This window comes from Larus michahellis, chromosome 6 (genome assembly GCF_964199755.1).
Source record: "Larus michahellis chromosome 6, bLarMic1.1, whole genome shotgun sequence".
Classification (NCBI taxonomy): Eukaryota; Metazoa; Chordata; class Aves; order Charadriiformes; family Laridae; genus Larus; species Larus michahellis.
The window spans coordinates 70,982,884-71,004,510 of NC_133901.1; the positions used below are offsets into that span (position 1 = coordinate 70,982,884).

The following is a 21,627-nucleotide window of genomic DNA, read 5'->3' on the forward strand; positions in this document are numbered from 1 at the left end:
ATTATTCGGTACCTGATTTGTTTTAGCTGGACACAAGTAGTTGTAGGGCAAACAATTGCTGAGGCCAACTAGTGAATTAGAAACTGGATTTTTAATTGCACTTGGTTTTAAAAAGTACAAACGCTAATCTCTGTTTTGGTTTGATGTGTAATTTTTTAGTGTTGCAAACGTAGCGGGAGTACATCATTTCTGTTTGCCCTGAATAGACCGCGTAGCGTCCAGAGTTAGCAAGCTACTTGGAGCAAGGCTCATAATTTACAAGTAGAGATATTTTTAATAAATAGCTTTCAATAAGATTCAAAGCAGACTTTGTAGTAGTAGGATGGGAACGGCAATTCTCCATCTGCTTCTAAAAAAATTAGAGGGAGGATTATAAGAGTAGTAAAAGAGAGGAGAATGAGAAAGAAAGCCATGATTGCTGATACAGAAAAGTCAAAAAAGATGTCTGTCAGCTCAATGAGTGCTAATTTCTGTAGATACTCAAGAGCTTTAAAAGCAATGGTTCATCAACAAATTATTGCATCGTTATAAGCCCATTAATACAAATGACAGTATCCTAAATTTAGCGTAGGATGTTTGCAACAGTTCCTGCCGAATCAGATGTTGAATGTGGCCTCACTTTGCCAGTCCCAGTTTCCCTGGGAGCAGATTGGGCTCTGAAGGACAGACGTCGTCCGTCCGTCTGTGCCGGGGCCGCTCCACGGCCGCGGCGCAAACACCGGCCTCCTTACCTGCTTCCCAGAATAATTCACCAGGCACGCTTTTTAAAATGCTAATTAAAACATCCTTGATGTAATCAGGTGGCAAATGTAAGAGTAGCAACTGAAGAGATTTGATTATAAGTGGTTCTCAGAAACATGGGAAGCAACTGATGGCCAGGTAGAAGTGCTTCTTTGTTTATGTAGCAGTTATGCAAATCAGTCCGTAATCAAATATACACTTGCATTTTCCTCACAGGCCTCAATTAACCTTCCTTTTCTATTCCTACCACATCATTTTTTTTAATGTAAGTAGGCTATGTCTTCCAGTGAGGACCATCTATGCTCTGGGTTGCTGAAAGCTAGTAATTTTTAGCCCATTCACTAAATGTACGCATTTTAGCAATACTTTAAATACTGTAATACTGTGTCTTTAATGTGAGTAACTGCCATTCTGAAAGACACAGTATCTGGTCATAAATAATAGTCGGAGATGAGTCAATTAAAACAAAGCACAGTATAAGAGCTACTTCATCCCATGAAGGCATCTGAGGAGCTCTCTTCACTGAAGTCCAGGCTATGTGAGAAAGAAAATGTCTTCCTTCAGTTATCAACGTTCAGAGGAAGAAAATGTGACCTTGTGGGAAAAAGCACAGCAGATAACTTAGAAGTCATCTCTGCAACATATTAAACTCCATTTCCTTGGAAGTAACACCAAAATAACCACTGCAAAAATATCTTGATTTTTGAGCTGCTTAGGATTACTTTTTCCATCGGAAAATCCACATTAAGTTATCATTTCTTTCTTATTGTTACATTAAGCTGGATCTTCTTTGTACTGCTAAAACTCACCGACGTGTAATCTCTGATGTTCTCCATAATCCTCCCAAAACCTCACGTGATGCCTGTCAGAGCCTTCTAAATGTTGTGCCGCTGTGCTGAGATGTAATCCGTCCTGCAGCAGCGAAACACATTTAACTTTCTCTACTGATAATTGATTATCATGTCAGTTACCACAATATATAGATACCGATTATTTAAGTGCCTGACACCACCCTTTCTGTTGAATCTTGGTTAAAATATCTCCTGTTCTGAAATTCCTGAAATGTTTCTAATCGTGGTGGTTTGGTGGACAAGGACTCTGCCCCTTGATTAAAACCTCCTTTTGTTTTTATTTTAGGTTGAAATTAGTCCACTGGAAAATGCGATAGAAACCATGCAGCTAACAAACGATAAGATCAATAACATGGTTCAGCAGCATTTAAATGATCCAAATCTACCCATTAACCCTCTCTCGATGCTACTTAACGGCATTGTGGATCCTGCAGTCATGGGAGGGTTCGCAAACTATGAGAAGGTAACGTCAAAATTACATTTTGGGCTTTCTGCATTTGAAGTAAGAGTTGATATATTTAGCAGCAAGAGGACTTCTGTAGGGACGTGGTGGACAATTGCTGACGAGAGGTAGACACAGAGATTGGTGGCATTCCCAGCGTGTGCTTGGCCATTGGAGCTGAAGCAGGAATTTCTGGGTGAACTTCAGTGGTCAAAGCAACCAATTGCAATTCCCACCTTTGCTTTCAAACGCCTGAGTTTTTAAAGGCTTCATCAAATGGTAGAGACTTCCGAGATCCCAGACAGTTGCAAATCATCTAAATAATCTTAACTGCGCATTTACAGTAGCTTTTAAATTTATACGGGATATTAACATTATAGGGGAACCGTAAACACTGTCTGTTATTTATGTTATGGATATTAATCATAGTAAGCTAACATACACAAGCAACATGTATTTCGTAACATAAATGGAGACGATACATGGTGACTGACATGTCGCTGTATCCATCCATTGATGTAACTCTCACCCATTTCACCTACCAAAATTTCTGGTGTCCCAGGCGCTGCTAAAAAGACGTTTCCAAGATGTGCCAAGTCTTCTGCAGGGTTGCCCGTGAGATTGGGGCTTGATCACGATGTGCTCATCCCCCCACTTACAAAAGATTGATGTCTTAAATTTAAAACATTGTTAAATTCAATATATCTTTCCTAGATTTTCATTTGTATTTGTAGCTATTACTGCTGTTTTGCAGAACTTCTGCGTTGATTCATTGATCTTTGCTGTAGGTAATTCATCCATGGTAGTTGTTGATTCATTTTCTGAAATAAGCGTTCATTTCTCTCTCTTGACTAGGCTTTTTTTACTGAAAAATATATGCACGAGCATCCAGAAGATCATGACAAGATTGAAAAACTAAAGGATCTGATCGCTTGGCAGGTAAAAAAATTTAAGTCGGGCTGGTTGGGGCCAACTGCCGTACAAAGACAGTTTGGTGTCACTTTTGAGAAAATTCAGACATTAAACTATTCACCCTGTGTACACTTCTTTGCCATTTAAAACTGTCTTGGAACTTGAGCTAAAGTTCATCTTTTCAAATCTGATATCATTTGTCATTTGGTAAACCCACAAGGAACAAACATGATCAACCTCTTCTTTCTTTTTTTTTTTTTTTTGGTAACCATAATACAGAGAAAATATCCCATCTATATCAAATGAGAAAATATTTTGTAATAATGTTGGTTAGTATTATTGGCAACTTGCTTTTGCATTTTAATTTTCCAAGGCTGATTTCAGAAATTCTTCTCAGACGGTAAGATGAAATGCTTAACCCTGAACTCTTCCTCCTGCTTGCATTCACCGGGACAGTATTTCTTCACATATTCACTTCTTCAAACCACATTTTCCATTTATTAGACTTTCTGCATATCCTTATAGTACCTTTTAGCACGGAATATTAAATGTGAGAGTTGCAAAAATTAACTTGCACGCAAAATATTTAGTAAATTCATCACTGTGAAACCTGTGCATCGTTTGCAGTAGAACTTAACACGGTACAAAACCGTTGATCCATAAAGCAGCTGAAATTACCGGTATTTTTATGGTGAAATATTAGAGCAGAAATCATGTAAATGTAAGATGACAGGGGCAGTATTTCCTGAACTGGGAACGGAACACAGGTTCCCAGCCCTGTGCTGGGACAAAGCAGGAACCCTCTTTTTGCATGAGAACTGTGTTTACAGGAACCAAAGAATATATTTCGGGGCTAACAAGAAACAATTCCAAATTTGTTTCATAGCACAGACTGGCCATTTTCCAGTCGTCTCAAGATAATTTTATGATAACTAAAAAAATATCAATATGATTGGAAATGTTTTTCCCACAGAAGAAGAAAGTGCATAATTGTCTTTTTATATTCAATTTTGTCTTTATAATAAAGGGAATAATTTACATTTCTGTAAGTTTCAATCTTAGAGGTAGTGGAACCAAAGACACAGAATTCAAGAAATAATAATAAAAAAAAAATTCCTCTGAAGACCGTAAAACTATCACTGACTAAAAACTCTTTTGGTCTGGGGAAAAAAAAAAAGTATTTATTTATTTATTTATTTATTGTGAGCTTTTACAGAAGATTAGATTTTAGGAGCTTTAAGTTTTATAGAGGAAAATAATTTGATCCCAGAAGACTAACTCCGCGTCAGCTCTCTGTCTTTGCCTCTGATAGTGATACTTCAAATGAATTACAAACACATTTTTCCTCAGCAAAGATTCACTTTGGTGACATATGTATGTTAAAATAATATTACTATTTGAAAATATCTATGGCAGTTAATCACCTTGTATTTTAATTATTTGTAGGTATGTAATTTCCCATCAGTATTGTAGTACCAAGACCAAGAAACAGTATTGTAGTACCAAGAAACCAGAAAAATAGAGAAAAAGTATTTTTTATGTCTGAAAATTCTTTTCACTAAAAGGTCTGGCCATTTCATGGTGGAAATCAGTGCTTTTAAATTGCCTTAGATGTTTGATACATGTTTAGTGTATCCTAAGACTTTAAACTTCCTCTCAAATTATTGCAGTTTTGGGAGCAGAGGTAGATGGGAGCGGGGCGGGAGCTGGTGCTGGAGCTCTGCTGGTGGCAGGAGAGGGAATTGTCACGGAAGCTTCCCGAAGGGAGGCAGGGCTCTCAATCCATCACCGGCGGGACGGTGATTGAAAGCAAAAATGAGTTTTCATTTTTCAATAATATGGGGCTTGGAGTTTTGTGATCACACGGAGATTTTCTTTATGCTGTATCAATCAATCTGGATACATGAAATAGTAGCCTGACAATCATATCTTCAGCTGACTAGTGAAATTTATTTTTTTTCTATCCCTTTACCTTACCTTGGTCTCTGCTGTGCTTTGGAATTCATGCGCTTCGGAACATTGTCCCTTTATAATTTCTATGAACTTTAATTACACGTGTTTTTTTCTGTCTATTACTCTTTCAGGTAAATATCATTAATAAAGCAATGTCCGCTTTTGCCCATCTTCGTGCTTTTTTGACTTAGAAAAATATGTTTCCATGCAGCTACATCATTTCAAGCTGATCTTTTATTTTAACATGAAGATAATGAAATGATTGATTGAAATGATGGTAATGAAACGAATGATTGATGACATTAATCACTCTGCATTTAGCGAGTGTATTTACAGCATAGCAAAACTAGTATGTCACATAAAAATCCCGTGCTGCTCCTACACAGCTGAAAGAATTGTAGCATACAAAACCAAGGTTTTATGATCATATTTTATGATACGATTATTATGAAAGATTTTCTTTTAAGACTTAGGATTTTCTATTAATTTGAATAATTCAAATGTATGCAGCTTTTTCATTCTTTTCAGCCAAGCAGATCAAGATCTTTAAAAAAAAAAAAAAAAGCACCCTCTTTTTGAAAAAAAACAAAACAAAACAAACCTGGAACTTTTTAAAAGTTCCACTTCAAAATTTTAAAATTGACAAAGAGTTATGGAATAAGTGCTGTCTGGGGCTGGTTTTCTTTCTCGTTCAGCTCATTTGTTTCTAGTTCAGCTACTTACGTTACCATTACTTTTTCATTCACCGCTCCAAAGGCGAGGGTGGCCTCTGAGGTCTTTTGAAATAAAGCCATAAGCAAACCCACCCGTTGCTCCAAAGCCACATGAATTGTCAGTGGCATGAACGTGGCAAAATTCTGCCTCTGTTTCTGCATTCTACAAAGGTTTAAAATACATGTGTAAAATTGGATGTCCCTTGTCACCAGATTTCCCTGCATCAGTGTCTGGAAAGGAGACGTAGGAAGAATTTTGAAGTTAGTAGAAGAAGGTGAAGCAGAAATAGTAAAACAATCCAAAGGTACTTTCTGTACTTGATAGATGTTTCAAGGATTAAGTGATCTTGAACAGGGAGATCAAACATCCTGACTCAGAAATCTCACAGAAGTTCTGTAGCAAAGCCGTGAGAAGTTTATTAAATTCAGGTTCTGTTAAGGAGTAACAAGCCTTTCCTCCTTCTTCTGTGGTTTCTGGTCTTCTCTCATTCCCTTATAGTTGGTGCTTCCTCTTGCCCATGCCCTGATCTCTTGACTCAACAGTTGCTGTACCAGGAGGTCACCAGCCTTTAGGTGCTCACCTTCTCCAACCCAACCGCCATTCACTTCGGCAGCAACTCTCCTATTACTTCACTTCTCCAAGTGCCAGAAGCTCTCCACGGGTGGCTGTATCCACCTGGTGTGTGCCTCTGGTGTATGCCAACAGTGAAACCCTCCTCAGCACCTTCAATCTGTGACACAGAAGGAAACACCTACATTTTTTTTCTTGACTGGGACGTTTCCCTACAAAAAACGTCGTTTACTTCAAATTGCTTGATTTTCTAAATTGGAGATGGCTGCTCCCTAGGATGGGCTCATTAGTGCATTTTCTGCTTGTAAAAATTATCACCGTCTGAAGTTTCAGACCCCACGTGTACTTCACCTTGGTAATTTGATTTTTTTGGAAATAATCCATTTAAAAAGTCAGCAGGTTCTTTTAAATAAACGAGCCAACTGACCACTTAATCCCTGCAAAATAAGAGAGTCACAGTGTGGCCTGATAATTATGAAAATTTGGAAAATCATTTACTTACATGGAACAGGGAAATTTTCTGATTTTAATGTCTAATTTTTGTAGAGTACAAATCCATATGGCTATAAATAGAAGTTGCTACAGTAAAAAATTTTGTCACTCTTCTTACTTCTCTTTGTAGTCTTTTAGGAGAAGAAACGGTATTCTTTTAAATAGTGCCAAAATCACAGAGAATCAGCTTGAAAAGATTTCTTGAGTTTGTTCATCTGTAATTCATGTGTATTTATTCTTCTTCTTACTAATAAAGCTGCTCCTTCTGATTGCTGCTCAGTCTTATTAGAAAAATCTGGTTTTAATCAGTATTATGATTTAATTACAAATTATTAAGAAGAAGCCTCTTAACTTGATTGCTGCAGAGAATATCTAAGTTAGAATCAGAGCACTGTGTGGGCTGAAACGGACCTGGAAGGGGAAATATTTTTCCTAAGGTGGAGGTAGAAAACTCTTAATGGTATGTCTGGATAGCTGTGGGAATGAAAATGTCTCTCTTAAAACATTTTAAAAGGTCAGCTACACCTCCGCACTATGAACTAATTATATAGGCCTGTGTTGGCATGGATATTTTGTGATAGAAGCCTTGAAGATTAATGATTTTTTTCAGTTACAAAAAGAGAATTAATTAATTTTTTTCCCCCTTCTGTTTTTCGTCCCAAAGAAAATATAATAATTCTTAAGGAGAAATGTATAGTATATAAAACTATATGTTTTATTAATAAATATTGCTCTGCAATATATATGCATCCAAGGATGTAGCTCATTTGCAGTTTTAGAAATAGCATTTATTAAAGAAAGCATACAAGTGTTTTCTCCTTCAAGGTTTTATGCTCCTGAAGCTGGGAAAGGACTGATATTATTAACCCGGTGTGAGAGTCGTCATTCATCAGTTTGCCATTTTAAAGTACAATGTCGGGGGGGAGCCTGTGAATTTAACATCACAGGAATATTTGTGCTGTCTGATAAATTCAGCTGTGCCTCCACTATATGATTACTGGGCAGAACCATGGGCGTATTAATTTTAAAGGCCTTTGGTTAACAGAGAAAAAAGAAAATAATGTAGAACGGATGGTTAGATCCTTTTTTACTATGTTGTGCTTCATATACGATGAATGATGAAGATGATAATTCTTGTTGTTGTTATTGTTGTTGTTATTATTATTATTGTTATTATTATTCCATGAGATCTTTCACTCCTCTTGCTGCATACGTGGGAGTCTTGCCCTAACCCTTCGTGGAGGAAGGGCTGGGCAGACTAACGTGGTGCAACTCTTCTTTCCAGATCCCATTCCTGGCAGAAGGCATCCGGATTCACGGGGAGAAGGTGACGGAGGCGCTGAGGCCCTTCCACGAGCGGATGGAGGCTTGCTTCAGGCAGCTGAAAGACAAAGTGGAAAAACAGTATGGGGTCCGAGCTGTTGTAAGTTACCTGCTAACTTTATGCTTCCCAAGTATGGGGTCCGTACTAGGACCAGTACTGTTCAATATCTTCATCAATGACATTGACGGTGGGATCAAGTGCACCCTCAGCAAGTTAGTGGACAACACCAAGCTGAGCAGAGTGGTTGACAGGTATTGGGGGATGGGATGCCATCCAGAGGGACCTGGACAGGTTTGAGAGGTGGGCCTGTGCCAACCTCATGAAGTTGAACAAGGCCAAGTGTGCAAGGTCCTGCACATGGGTCAGGGCAATCCCTGGCACAAACACAGGCTGGGTGGAGAAGGGATGGAGACCAGCCCCAAGGAGGAGGACTTGGGGGTGCTGGTGGATGAGAAGCTCCACATGAGCTGGCAATGTGCGCTGGCAGCCCAGAAACCCACTCCACAGCCTGGGCTCATCCCCAGCAGCGTGGGCAGCAGGGCCAGGGGGGGATCCTGCCCCTCTGCTCCGCTCGGGGGAGACCCCCCTGCAGTGCTGCCTCCAGCGCTGGGGCACCAACAGCAGAAGGACACGGAGCTGTTGGAGCGGGTCCAGAGGAGGCCCCGGAGATGCTGGGAGGGCTGGAGCCCCTCTGCTGTGAGGACAGGCTGAGAGAGCTGGGGGGGTTCAGCCTGGAGAAGAGAAGGCTCCGGGGAGACCTTATAACCCCCTTCCAGTCCCTAAAGGGGCTCCAGGAAAGCTGGGGACAAACTTTTTAGCAGGGCCTGTTGCAATAGGACCAAGGGATAATTTAAAAAAGGATAGATTTAGGCTAGATATAAGGAAGAAATATTTTACAGGGCTCTGAGCAACCTATGATAGTTGAAGATGTCCCTGCTCATGGCAGGGCTTGGACTAGATGACCTTTAAAGGTCCCTTCCAACCCAAACTAGTCTGTGATTCTGTGAATTCTGTAAATTATGGGAAACTTTGTATTCCTCTACTATAATTCTCACTGATGAAAAAAGCAGTGTTGATACAGCATTGCCTGGTTGTTCTCGGTGGTCATGAAATTATTAAATACTGAGCAGATGCTATGAGATGTTCAGAAAGCCGTGGTACTTGAATTTTCTAGCCTGGGAACAATTTATAAATTGCCTAAATCTGTTCCTTGAAAATCAAGATAATTCTTTAATATTCCAATTTTAAGGAACTGGGTTTACAAAGAAAAATTGCCACTAGAGTGTGATTCTTCTCGAGCTGAACATCACCTTTCCGTAGGTGTAATTCCTGTTGAGAAGTGAGGGCTGTGCTGCTCTACAGTAGTGCGCAGTCTTACCTACTCTGGCACCCCCCGAAACGTAGGCAGGCAATGAAAAGATAGCTGCTACTTAATGAGATTTAGGAGTGCTGGAGTTCATGATTTTCTCATTCCAACAAGCTATTTTCAGTTGCTGCTTCATCTTTATGGCACAGGCAAGAATTTGGTGGCGTTTACAGTGGGGTTTTGTTCTGCTTTTAACTTGAGTGTTACCCATCGAGGAGGAAGGCGAAAAGCCAGTATACAGCTTCATAATTCAGACTATAATTGATAATTCAGTCAAAAGCCATGTGGATTGGATGCTATTATATGGTCAGTTTTTAAAATTATTTTAAAAACCCAAGATGCAAGTGTCTAGAATAGCGCTAGGACTGACGCTGCAGAGCTGATGGTTGCTGTGGTGGCGGTAGCCTGTCCGTGGCGTGTTGTCAGTGCCAGGAAATTCTGGGGTCACCCCTTTTGCTGCAGAGGTTTTTAGCTGAACTTGTAATTGTCAGATCTACTCGCTGATGAGTCGCCTCGTTCGTTTTGGTTCAGGATACGTAAGACTTCAAGGTATAGCACAATGTGTACCCTGGCCTGTATCAGCAGTAGTGTGACCAGCAGGACTAGGCCCCACCTCGAGGGCTGTGTCCAGTTTTGGGCCCCTCACCACAAGACAGACCCCGAGGGGCCAGAGCGTGTCCAGAGAAGGGCAACGGAGCTGGCAAGGGGTCTGGAGCACAAGTCCTGTGAGGAGCGGCTGAGGGAGCTGGGGGTGTTCAGCCTGGAGAAAAGGGGGCTGAGGGGAGACCTTCTCGCTCCCTACAGCTCCCTGAAAGGAGGGGGCAGCCAGGGGGGGTCGGGCTCTTCTCCCAAGGAACAGGCCATGGGACAAGGGGAAATGGCCTCCAGTTGCGCCAGGGGAGGTTTAGGATGGATATTGGGAAAAATATCTTCCCTGAAAGGGTTGTCAAGCATTGGAAGAGGCTGCCCAGGGCAGTGGTGGAGTCGCCATCCCTGGAGGGATTTAACAGACAGGTAGATTTAGTGCCTAGCAATATGGTTTAGTGGTAACTTGGCGGTGTTGGGTTAATGGTTGGACTTGATGATCTTAAAGGTCTCTTCCAACCAAAACAATTGTATTATTCTATATCCAATTTTTAGAGAAAATTTTACATGTGGCCTATAACATACGACATATCTCCAAAAGAGCAAACGGTGTGATATCCTTTAGGACAATACGCATTTTCCCCATGCTGGACTAAAGAATATCCTATACCAGAAACCATCTCCCACAGAAAGGACTGGTATGAAAACCGAACCGTCTCAAAAAACAGTGATTTATTTTTAAGATGGCACGGATCCACTTGCTGTCAGTAAAAGCCATCTAAAACCAAAGGAAATTAACAGCAGTCCATTAATTACCTGGCCGTGGCGCAGGAAAGCCAGCTTGCCAGCCTGCACTTTGGACTGCCATCTCATCTTCATCCCTGGCTTTCCCTGGCACCCTGGAAGCAGATGAGGAGCTCACACTGCAATCCCATTAACTGCCTTTTGATATGAAAGCCAGTTAGCAGGTCCCAGCAGGTGAAGGACATGGTATCATATGGCAGGTGCTTCCCTTCAAGCGAATGGTGGCTTCCTTATGAAAATGCCAGATTGCCCCAGTTGGGGTTGGGTCATCATTTTTGGAGGTGCTACATCAATTCACATATGTACTGAGGCAGATATTACTTCATGGGCTCAGATTTTGAAGGTTGTCTCTGCTGCCAGGCTAAAAACATCTGCAGTTGTGATTTTTGCCGTGTACCTGAGAACTCAGTGTCTAAAGCACAATTGTACAGAGAAAGACGGAAATCCCATAGAAAATAGTGTCCTCTTCATGCCCTTCTGCCTTCCCATTCTTAAACCCTCCATGGCAGGATTATTAGATGGGAGATCCGTCACATTCTAATCCATAATAAATTAAGAAATAAAAGATTGAGAAATAGAAAAAAAGAAATTGATAACAATTACAAGTTCTCCAGTTTTACTTCTGCCCCTAAATGAGCAGCAGTCACTAAACTGATTCTAAAAAGAATGAAGCAACCAAGATACACCTGAACAGCCTTAAATCAGCACCCTCGTCATCCAGTTCTGATTGTGGTCGCTAATGGGTGCAGGCCACTGAGTTTATAGATGTTACGCCAACCACATCAGTATAAACAGGGTGTAAATTTGGTTCCAAATTAAATCTGGAAAATCCCACAGAGATTTATTCTGAAGAGGGGAAGATGTGGGATAAGGTGAGGGAGAGAGCTTCAGCTCTCTGCTCGGTGAGATGCAAAGCGTCCTGGAGTAAGGGGGTGGCAAGAAAGATGCTGCAGCAAGTGGGGCAGGAGAATCGTGCCAAGTGACGTTCTCCGAGTGCCCAAAGCCTCAGTGCAAGAGTACATGCAGTGAAGTATCCTGTTGTATTTTATGACAGGTCTTCCTTGAGAGATTCATTTTCACTTGTATCTCTAGCGATGGCTTTTTTTTTTTTTTTAATGGGAACGCTGAGATCTTACGGGGAACGCGCCAGCCTTTATGGTATCCTTCTAAGTGGTGTTCCTTTTGTAGTCCTTCAAATCCCATCATGCTAATATATTTAGGAGGAGAAAAGTTCAAATAGTAATTTATTCCCAAGGAGAACAGGAATAATTGACATTAATGATACTTGCATGTCAGTCACTTCAATAATATACATTTACATCATCGGGGAGATGACTGGAAAGTCAAACGCAGGTGGTGTTATCTTTCTAATTTCACTCTACCCACCGGTAAGACTTGTCAGGATTGATGGAGTTTTATCGCTTCTGTCTTCCTTGTACAAGGCCAATTTACCAGTAGTTGACAGGGTGGAAAATATACCTGTAATTAAACAGCATGAGATTCTTATTTGTTGACTGAAAGAGTTCAATTATTTTATGCATATATCAGTTATTAATGACTAACAAAGCTTGTATAAATATTCAGAACTCTGAAATTGTCTGAAACAAAAAAAAACCTTTCATATATTTTCTTCTTAACCTAGATGTCACTCTGCAAATTGGCTCTCTTGACATAAAGTTCCTCTTAGTGTTTTTTTTTTTATTTTTATTTTGTTTTTTTAAAAACTCCGTTTCATTTCAGTTCAGTTGCAGAGAGGGGTTAAAAAAAAAAAAAAGTTACTTGTAATGAGCTCCTTTATAAAGCCCAAATGTAAAAAAAGCATGTAAGTTCCATTGAAGCAAATGAATCATTGGAATGTGTTTAAAATTATACATATTTCCTCTTAGTCCTTTAAATGATTTTTCTTTAAAATTGTTTTCTTTGCTGTTAAACTTGATGTACAAAATTCCACATGGAAGAAAAGCCATCAAACCTTTCTGCTTTTTTTTTTTTTTTTTGTAGCTGAATGTCAGCTACATTGTGATTTAAGAAGTAAGATCTTACATTTCTTTATTGTAGCTTTCAAGCCTGGATGATAGACGAGGCAGTCGGCCACGCTCTATGGTGAGATCCTTCACGATGCCGTCGTCTTCGAGACCTCTCTCCGTTGCGTCGGTGTCTTCTATCTCCTCCGACAGCACACCTTCTCGACCTGGCTCCGATGGGTGCGTAAGAAATAGCCATTCAGGGCTTATCTCTTTAAATCTGTAGGTTTTGAAGATTGTCACCACCCCACTCCAGATTTCAGTGCTATCACAGTGTTACTCCTTCCGATCCCACTGACTCCTCCTGTGTGGCAGCATGACATTTGTTTCATCTCATAAGGAACTGAGATATTTTTTGGTTGGGTCTTCTCCTAGTGTATTTTATTCCAGATTTGGTTCATCATAATACCCCACAAACATTAATGTGACACAACGGTGTGAGTGACTCATGTCGGGTGGGGATGGTGCTTTTAAGTGACAAAGAAAACCCATATAGATATTTATCTCAAGATATATTCCTTCTCCTTTTTTTTTAACTGAGATAAATATAAGGCTCTTCTTGGTCCCCTTTAAAACAAAGTTAAACAAAACCCCTCCTAAGCGTTCAAACAAAAAAACCCAAACAAACAGGAGATAAATTATCTCGTTTTAGAGTATTGCAAGCGTGATAGTTCAGAAGTGATCCTTTGCAAAGTCGGTGATGAGACCTGTGTTCAGCCGGCCCTGTCGCGGTGAGCAGGTGGAGCTCAGGAGAAGGAAGGGATTAGCTAACTGCTCAATCATTTCTTCTCGCTTTCGCTGCCAGAGGAAAAACTGCTTATGGCAAGATTGTACTTCAAGACTTATCAAGATATTTCACATGAGAACTGGGAATTCTGTTGATAAGCCCTGTCTCACAGTCGCATCCCTCAAAAGAGCACAATAATCTGTTTTCTTTCTGGGGTTTCTGTGCAGCCTCAGAAGTCCCTTCTCCTCCTTCCTCCCCCCGCAGGCATTCCCATAATCCAGAAACTCAATATTTGACCAAGGCGGCAGTTTTTTAAAGCCTCCTGAAGGGCTCCTGAATTACAGAGATGTGCTAGAAACATTCGTGTCCCTTGTGCACCTTCAGAGGGAGTTATTACCTACCTAGAGAGTAAAAGCATGGAGTAAAATTAAATACAGCACCTAAGGACCAACGTGATACTTACCTTGATTACAAACAGTTTATTTACCCATTGGGAAGAACTGCAAACAGCGCGCAGTTCAGCTCGCATTATGTTACCCTCCATAACGTACACAGGGTGAGTCATGTTGATATAAATGTAGTACAGCAGAGACGATAATGCCTTTTGACTAATTCATCCACAAAAGTTGTCCTGCTGGAACATGGGGATCACTACCATCCCAGGTTAGTGGGCAGCTTTATATTATCTTGGAAGAAAAATACTGATTCTTTCCCTGCCTGCCTCTACCTCTTTTCTCTTTTTCTCTTCAAAGTCATTATATGTATTTTTCTTTCTCCATTGGAGAATTTTTGCATCTCCATCTTAATTTTTGCATCTCTATCCCAGCTTTGTTGTGGTAGGGGTCATTCAGCAGTTTTGGAGGATCTCGTGAGTCTGCTCAGTATGTATATTTGAAAAAAACCTCACCAAGATGGTGGTGCAGCTCAGCTCCTGCTCCGAGGCCGGGGCAATACAGCTGTAATACATGCAAGGAAAATATAATGAGCAACTGTCATCACTGAGAAGACCAGAAAGAAATGCTCATTTGCTTGATCAGTGGAGCAGGAGAAGGAAAATCATCAGATGTAAATAACATAATGAAAGCCCTCAAAAATTCAAATGACTGTGAAAATCCTGTGGGTGGTTTGCCATGACTAACTTGGAAAAAGTTCACCCACGTACCTACCATAGCTGATTTCGTCTATGGTCAGTTGTCCTCTCCTGCTTTCCATTTTTCCCCTCTTCATACGATAATTCTGAAATTAGAGATGAAGCTAAGAAAAACAATTAAAAATGGAGCCAACAGACTGTCTTAACTTACGTTTTATGCCATCTCCAGCTTCTCCTGCTTTGCAGCTTTTAAACAGTAAAAACTCAAAGCAGACATTGACATAGTAGGTGTTTTACAACTCCCAGCTCCGTGTATAAATAAAACTCTGACTTTAAAAAAGGACCTTGGGTTTATTCACTGCTTAAAATGGGACTTAGAAGTACAAATCTGAGCACTTAGAAGCAGTGGTTGGGAGCGGGGAAGTCCCAGTGTGCCTCTGGGATTTGCCATCTGTTGAAGAGCTGAGGGTGGTGAGCCCCTGGCCCGGGTTGCCCAGAGCAGCTGTGGCTGCCCCATCCCTGGAGGGGTTCAAGGCCAGGTTGGCCGGGGCTTGGAGCAACCTGGGCTGGTGGGAGGTGTCCCTGCCCAGGGCAGGGGGGTGGCACTGGGTGGTCTTTAAGGTCCCTTCCAACCTAAACCATTCTATGAAGTCCTAATGTACTTCAAGCAGGAGCATGGCATGCTAGCCCATTTTATCACCAATATGTTGTGTACAAATTGTTAATATATTAACGTTAATAATACTAATAATAGTAATGCCTGGAAGGGAAGCAATTAATCATTGCCTGAAGAATGGCAGTTCCTCTTGTAAACTTGCCGTCAGGCTGTCCCTGCCCTCCAGCCCAGGAGAGGAAGCAGAAGCAGCTGAAATACGCAATTCAGGTGACTAAAACACACGGTGTTGGGAGAGCTGTCTTCTCATCGGGGCTTTGTTACTAATGCACTTCGTGACCGTGGGCAAGTCGTTGCCCTCCCTTTACCCAGTCTGTAAAATGGGATGAAAAAACCTTGTGGTTTTGTCTCCCACCCCTTAGGATTTTGGCTTTGGTTCGGAGGGTAATGACTCAGGGGATGCTGCCGTTGGTACTGGTTTGAGCATCTTTCCATCAAATGAGCTAACTCTGGCTGAAAACTGCAGGTCTTTAGTGCTTCAAACACCCAAAAAAATATTAATAAATTCGGATTTTGCTGCTAATAGAGATGATTGGGATAACTGCACTGCAAATTGTCTGAAATATGAACCCTCCGATATTTCACAGCAAAATCTGTGACCTGTTCACGTGCGCATCACCATGGCATAGTAAATAGTTTTCCAAAGCTAAAAAGTAAGCTGATTTCGTGCGTTTGGGTTTATTTGGATTGGTGTCAGTTTTGTAATGTAATGATTTGAGACATTCTCTTAAAATCTGTCAGTGTAATTTTGAGGAGGGTATGATTTCAGTCATTTGTTTAGTTTATAATATAAAATAAATTACAACATACTTTGTCGAGCTAAGAATATTTTAGCTCATTAACAGCAAAATATCTCTTTACCTTTTATTTAAACCAATCATTAAAGAAAGGTGAGATGAGAGATGCCTTAAAATTACTGAGTAAAAATTAGCTAAAAGGAGTTCCAATATTACTTAGAATAGTGCTCTCCCTACAAAATAAAACTCTAACAAATGAAGTTTTCCTTGAAAAGTTCATTGAACCCTAAAGATTTTTTCCTTTATAGCCAGAAAAAAATTTGTCATGGTCTGTAGAAATTGCAGAGCTGATGGTAGTCATATATCAGCCTTGCCTATATTTACACACTTGAAGCATTCCAGGTGGGAAAATACGTCTGCTTTTTGGAAACTAACCTTGCCCTTCGTTATTAGCTGACCAGTTTTTGCAGTCTTGAGTTTATCTGTAATATCAGAACAAGTAAATTCAGCCCTCAGCAGGGCGTGCTGCAGGGGAGCGGAGGTGTGGATCTGTGAGTATATGTGTGCCCACTCGTATAGATCTGTATCGTGTAGATATAACATGGGGTGTTATTACAGACGGGAACAGTGCTTCTGTCTGTGGTTCAACCTCTATACCTTATGCTTTTGTGCGATGTATGGGTGTTTCCTTTGCATTAAGGGTGATATTGTTTGCTTTCCTGTGCTAAGGTACTGTAATTTCGGTGAGTTACAAGGATTAGAAAGCGTTTTATGTTGTGCGTGTTCAACAGAAAATCACTGCACATCTGCAAAAGAGTTTCTCAATTGCTATTCCTTCTCTGGGGAATAAACGCATCCACTTTCTCCACCCAAAAAAAAAAAAAAGAATTTGGGGACTTGTCTGTTTTTTAAAGAAATCCTTAAAGCCGTTGTAGACATAGGGCCTGCCTCCAAGGTGCAGGGGCAGTCGGGGTGACGTTTCTGTAGTGTGTTGTACAATTACCTGCACTCACAGAGTGCTGATTTCCACCGGAGTTCCCGGGCGGCTCCTGGCACTCCTGCCATGGTGCCCCGGCATATATAGTGGGGATGCTGAATGAGAAACTCATTTTTATGTAAAGCACATACAGTGAAACTCAGGAGTTTGTGTAGCTGTAAACCAGTAAATTTACTACAGAGCAGGGAAATGTGCAGCACTGGTTCTTCAGCAGTTCTGCAGTAAATTTTATTGTAAGACAGTTATGATTGTTATGACCTTCTGCCCCCTCCTTTTCTCTCTAATGAGTTTTTCTGGATTAGCAAAGCGTCATTAACCCAAGTGAGACTTTGGGAAATATGTAAATGAAAATTTGGTGTTTTGTAAATAGTATTGTATTCATCTAAGCAACGATAATTTTCTTTAGGTTTGTGCTGGAGCCCCTCCTGCCGAAAAAGATGCATTCTAGGTCTCAAGATAAATTGGACAAGGATGACCTAGATAAAGATAAGAAAGAAAAGAAGAAGGAGAAAAGGAACAGCAAGCATCAGGAGATATTTGATAAAGAATTTAAATCAACCGATATTTCTCTGCAGCAGTCTGAAGCAGTGATCCTTTCAGAAACGGTAACTTTATTAGCAAGTAATGCTTTGTCTAATTCTGAGCGGTGTTCTTTCTCTTTTAAAAAAAAAAAAGTTGATATTTACAATTTAGTTTATTTTTAGATGAAAAATAACTCTTAAAGGAGTATGCCATGATGCTAATATGCGATAATGAATCAAAAATACAAAAATTTTTATTTACAGTGTACAAAAGTCTTGGTATCTCATATGAAAATCTTACCAAAAGCTATATATGACTATTTGATAAAAGGAACAGATGGTATATCCTAAGCAAAATAAATACTACCATTTTAGCAGCCTTTTGAATTTATGGTTCCCAATAGATCGTGATGGGTTTTCTCATATTTCAGCTGACTACTGCAAGACAGTTTTTGGTGGAAATGTTACAAGGTCATTTCACGCATGGCAATTACGTATTCTTGAAAGGCTATTTTGAGCAGAAAATCGTAAGCAGTTCCACTGGTGGCTCTGTGTAAGAATATTAACTACAGGGCATATCTCTCTTAAGCCCTCTCTTCTTGGCGTATATTTAATTCACTGAAACTGTCCTAAAGGCTTAGGTAACTTGAGAAGTTTTAGCTCTGAAATGGAAGGCAAGGCCATTTTAAGCTGGAGCAGGGAGCGCATGAACTGCCTGTGACCTCCAAATCTCTGCCTGGACACCTGTTTTGAGGCCAATAGTTTAAAACTTGCCTTCTAGAAATAAATGTAATGTTCTTTTCAAGGTTTGCACGAGTACTTGTAGAGCCAGGTTTTAACTCAGTAGAGTCTTTCATTGGTGGTTGTGTCATTTACATTGGACTTTCGAAATGATTTCTCTCTGACCTGCGCTGACTGGGTCCTATAAGTCTTTCTGTTTGGTATTTGTAGTGGAATATTACTTAATGTTCAGCCATAGTTCCTCTGTTTTCCGGATTTGCTCCTCCTTTTCCATCCAGAGATGAACTAATCTCTCAGATGTGTCTTCTAACATCTTGGAAGATCGGAGTTGTTTTGTCTGATGTGACCGTAGGCTCAGTATTTGCTCAGCAAAAAGCTCAGATAAAATCCCTCTTGTGCGTCTCAGGCTTTTCACCCAAACTCCTTTGAAGCCAGTGAGTTTTTTCATTGACTTCAGAAAATTTTGGATCAGCCCAGGAGGTTCTTCCTGCCAAAGCCAGCCAGGTGAGCATTATTAGAGTGTTTTCAGACAGAAAATACATTTTGCATAGATTTCCCTATGTCTCATGTTTTTGATGCAATGCATTCAACTCTGCACATTGCAGCAGTCCTGTTTTGACTAACCCTGGACAATGCGATGCCAAGACGTGCACTCGCATCTCCCAAAAGGACCAGCAGAGCTTGTGGGAGAAGAGCATTAGCCACAGAAGAAGAAAACTCTATTTCAGGGTAACTTGGTCGGTTGGGCTTGCAGAAATCCATGAGACCAGATGGGAGGTGTCCGAGGATGCTGGAGAGCTGGTTGATGTCACTGCAAGATCACTGTCATCTCTGAGATGTCTTGGATATTGGAGAAGATTGCTTACGACTGGAAAAAAGCAAATGCTGGCTGGAAAGGAGGACGTGATAACCCTTCAAGGCATATTCCCACTTGACATCTGAAGAGCAAAAATGAGCAAAGCCCGACGTGGTTTGACTCAAGTTTTCCACCCTTCCCAGTCAAGTGCTTTTGGTGAATGACTGGTATGACTAATTGTCCCCTGGTTATAGAGAGGGGTTATAGTCAGAATTTGTTACTTACAGTTACTTTGAGCTTCTTGAAATCCACAGATCAATAATATGAAAAGGAGTTTACTGTTGAGAGAAAAACTCTCCCTTTTCAGTATCTGCAAACTACTTGATGAGCTCCAAAATGAGCAAATCAATTTTTAATGCTTGGTGTTGGCGCGGTTCGTTTTCTCATGTAGGTGAAATAGAGGAAAGGCTTTTGAGAGATTAGTTTACAAGAGTGGTTGTACAATTCCCACTGCTGTCTTCAGGAATTTTGTACAGATAACGTCAAGAAGTTTAAAGATAAAATTTGTCTTGGCTTGAAATTTTTGTGCTCTGGAGATATATGTCCCCTATTAATGATCTAAGCGGGAAATTGTTGTCTTTTGTAGGTAAGAATTCAGCTTTTCCATTCTTATACTTTTGTGGGCTCAACTGTGTGCAAGTTCCCTTTTTAAGTTGAAATTGCCCCCAGAGCACTGTTATTGCTGTGTTTTATGAAGACAATGGCATTTTGATTTATCTTCATTAGGAGCTTAGAAGCAGAAAGTTTGCAGGCTTAAAAAAAGATGATGATGAAATGGAGGGGGGAAAAATTAAGCATTTTTTTTTTCCAAAAAAGGTGGAATCCAGATTTGAATAGAAATGGAAATTAAAATAAAGATTTAAAGTGAGATTTTAGTAGCAAACTACTCTTAGTTATGAGATTTTGTATTATCGTTACTGGATTCCTTCTGTTGAGAATTTTAGAACTCACTTGTACCATCGCTAATTCAATTACAAAGTTTCAGTTATTTGGTGAATTTTCTAATGGATTCTGAGTTCCGACTTCTGAAATATTTTGGGGGTTTTACCACAGAAGAGTTGGGTTTTTTTAGTACAATGACAGTTCTTCAGTACGTGGAAGAAAACGAATGAAAGAATAACAGCCAGCTTGGATTTGTCAACACCGGATTGGTCAAGCCTGTCTGTCTTTGCTCTGCGGTAGAGGAGGAGGCTCTGGGGGAAGCAACGACGTGGCAGCCCCCGATGGGCCGACTTCAGTATGATTTTGGGGACATCTCACGCGAAGTTCTCATGAGCAACGCTGCTCACGAGCAACGGGAGATGAAGTCTGGTCTGAGGTGTCGCTGAAGGATCCGCAGTAGCCTGGAAAAACCACGTTCAATGTTGTCACGGGTGAAATGGAGTACAGGAGCACCCTCGATGGGTTTGGATAGTGGGATAGGTCAAAATAATCGACGTGCAGAAACACAGCACGTGGTCAGCCTCTTCATCACGGACTCTTGTCTCGCATCTATTTATTAATAAGAGGGTTCGGTGTGCGTCACTTCTGTTTCATCCAGGTGTCATCGCAGTTTACAACCAGCCCGTGCCAGCTGTAGCTGGCAAATAGCCGGCTTGTGCTTGACAGTTCAAAAGTCCAATTTCTGATATTCACATACATGCTCCCGCGCAATTATCTGTTGCCTGACAACACTCATATTCTAATGTATCCTTCACCCACCACAAATAGGTAGTTATCAGTGGTTTGCTTTCACGAGGGAAGGATGCATCAATAAGCTTATATATGAATCTGTTCTGGATACCGTTACGTGCTACTAATTGGTTTGTGCAACATAATTGGAAGCACGATGCCGAATTTACAGAGAATATCAAGTGAGAGGCACAGCAGGCATGTCAGCCGGCGGTCATTCCCATCTCTGCGGAGCTTCTGCTCTTTTCAAAGATGATGTTGTCTCATGAAATGAGTGTTTCCATCACTGTGATGGACTTTCTTATATAGGAACTTCGTTTTTTACCAATCAAATGAGTCATCATGCGAGAACGTGAGAAGATTATAAAACTGCAGAATTATTTCCTGGAGCTTTTGCATTTTCTTTAAAAAGGAGCATTCAGAGGGCATTTTAGCTAGCTGTATGGGTTAAATACTTGTTTCCAAATTTCACTGTACTCATAATGAATTTATTGACTGATCAAAATCCAAGCCCTAATTACAGAGATCTTGTACTACTATGATCTTATCAGAAGATAAATGAAGCACTTTGGTATGTGAAAATGATCAGTAATGTCTTTATAGTTTTCCAGAGATTTATATCTTCTTTTAAGTATCACATAAACTTCTTTAACATAAATTCTCATTATTAGTTCTTTGATTGCACGAGCTGATAGCAAACCTAGCACTGAAGCCAGGTAGTTAACAGACCACTTGAAAGCGTCTGTAAGAAAACAGAATAACAAGCTCTACATTTTATTGATTTAGTGGCATCTAACATCACTCACTATTGATCTGGCTTTCATTAGACCAAAAAA

General features: G+C 40.4%; 1 protein-coding gene across 2 annotated transcripts in view; it reads left to right on the plus strand.

Annotated features, from left to right (window-relative positions):
• The window catches only part of DOCK1 (dedicator of cytokinesis 1), a 324,129-nt gene that overhangs the window by 284,853 nt on the left and 17,649 nt on the right, over positions 1-21,627 (plus strand). For both annotated transcript variants that reach the window (XM_074593014.1, XM_074593017.1), the window contains exons 45-49: positions 1,879-2,055; positions 2,890-2,973; positions 7,961-8,098; positions 12,813-12,958; positions 17,409-17,607. In XM_074593014.1, coding sequence (XP_074449115.1) covers positions 1,879-2,055; positions 2,890-2,973; positions 7,961-8,098; positions 12,813-12,958; positions 17,409-17,607 — 744 coding nt within the window. The remainder of the gene's footprint in view (positions 1-1,878; positions 2,056-2,889; positions 2,974-7,960; positions 8,099-12,812; positions 12,959-17,408; positions 17,608-21,627) is intronic.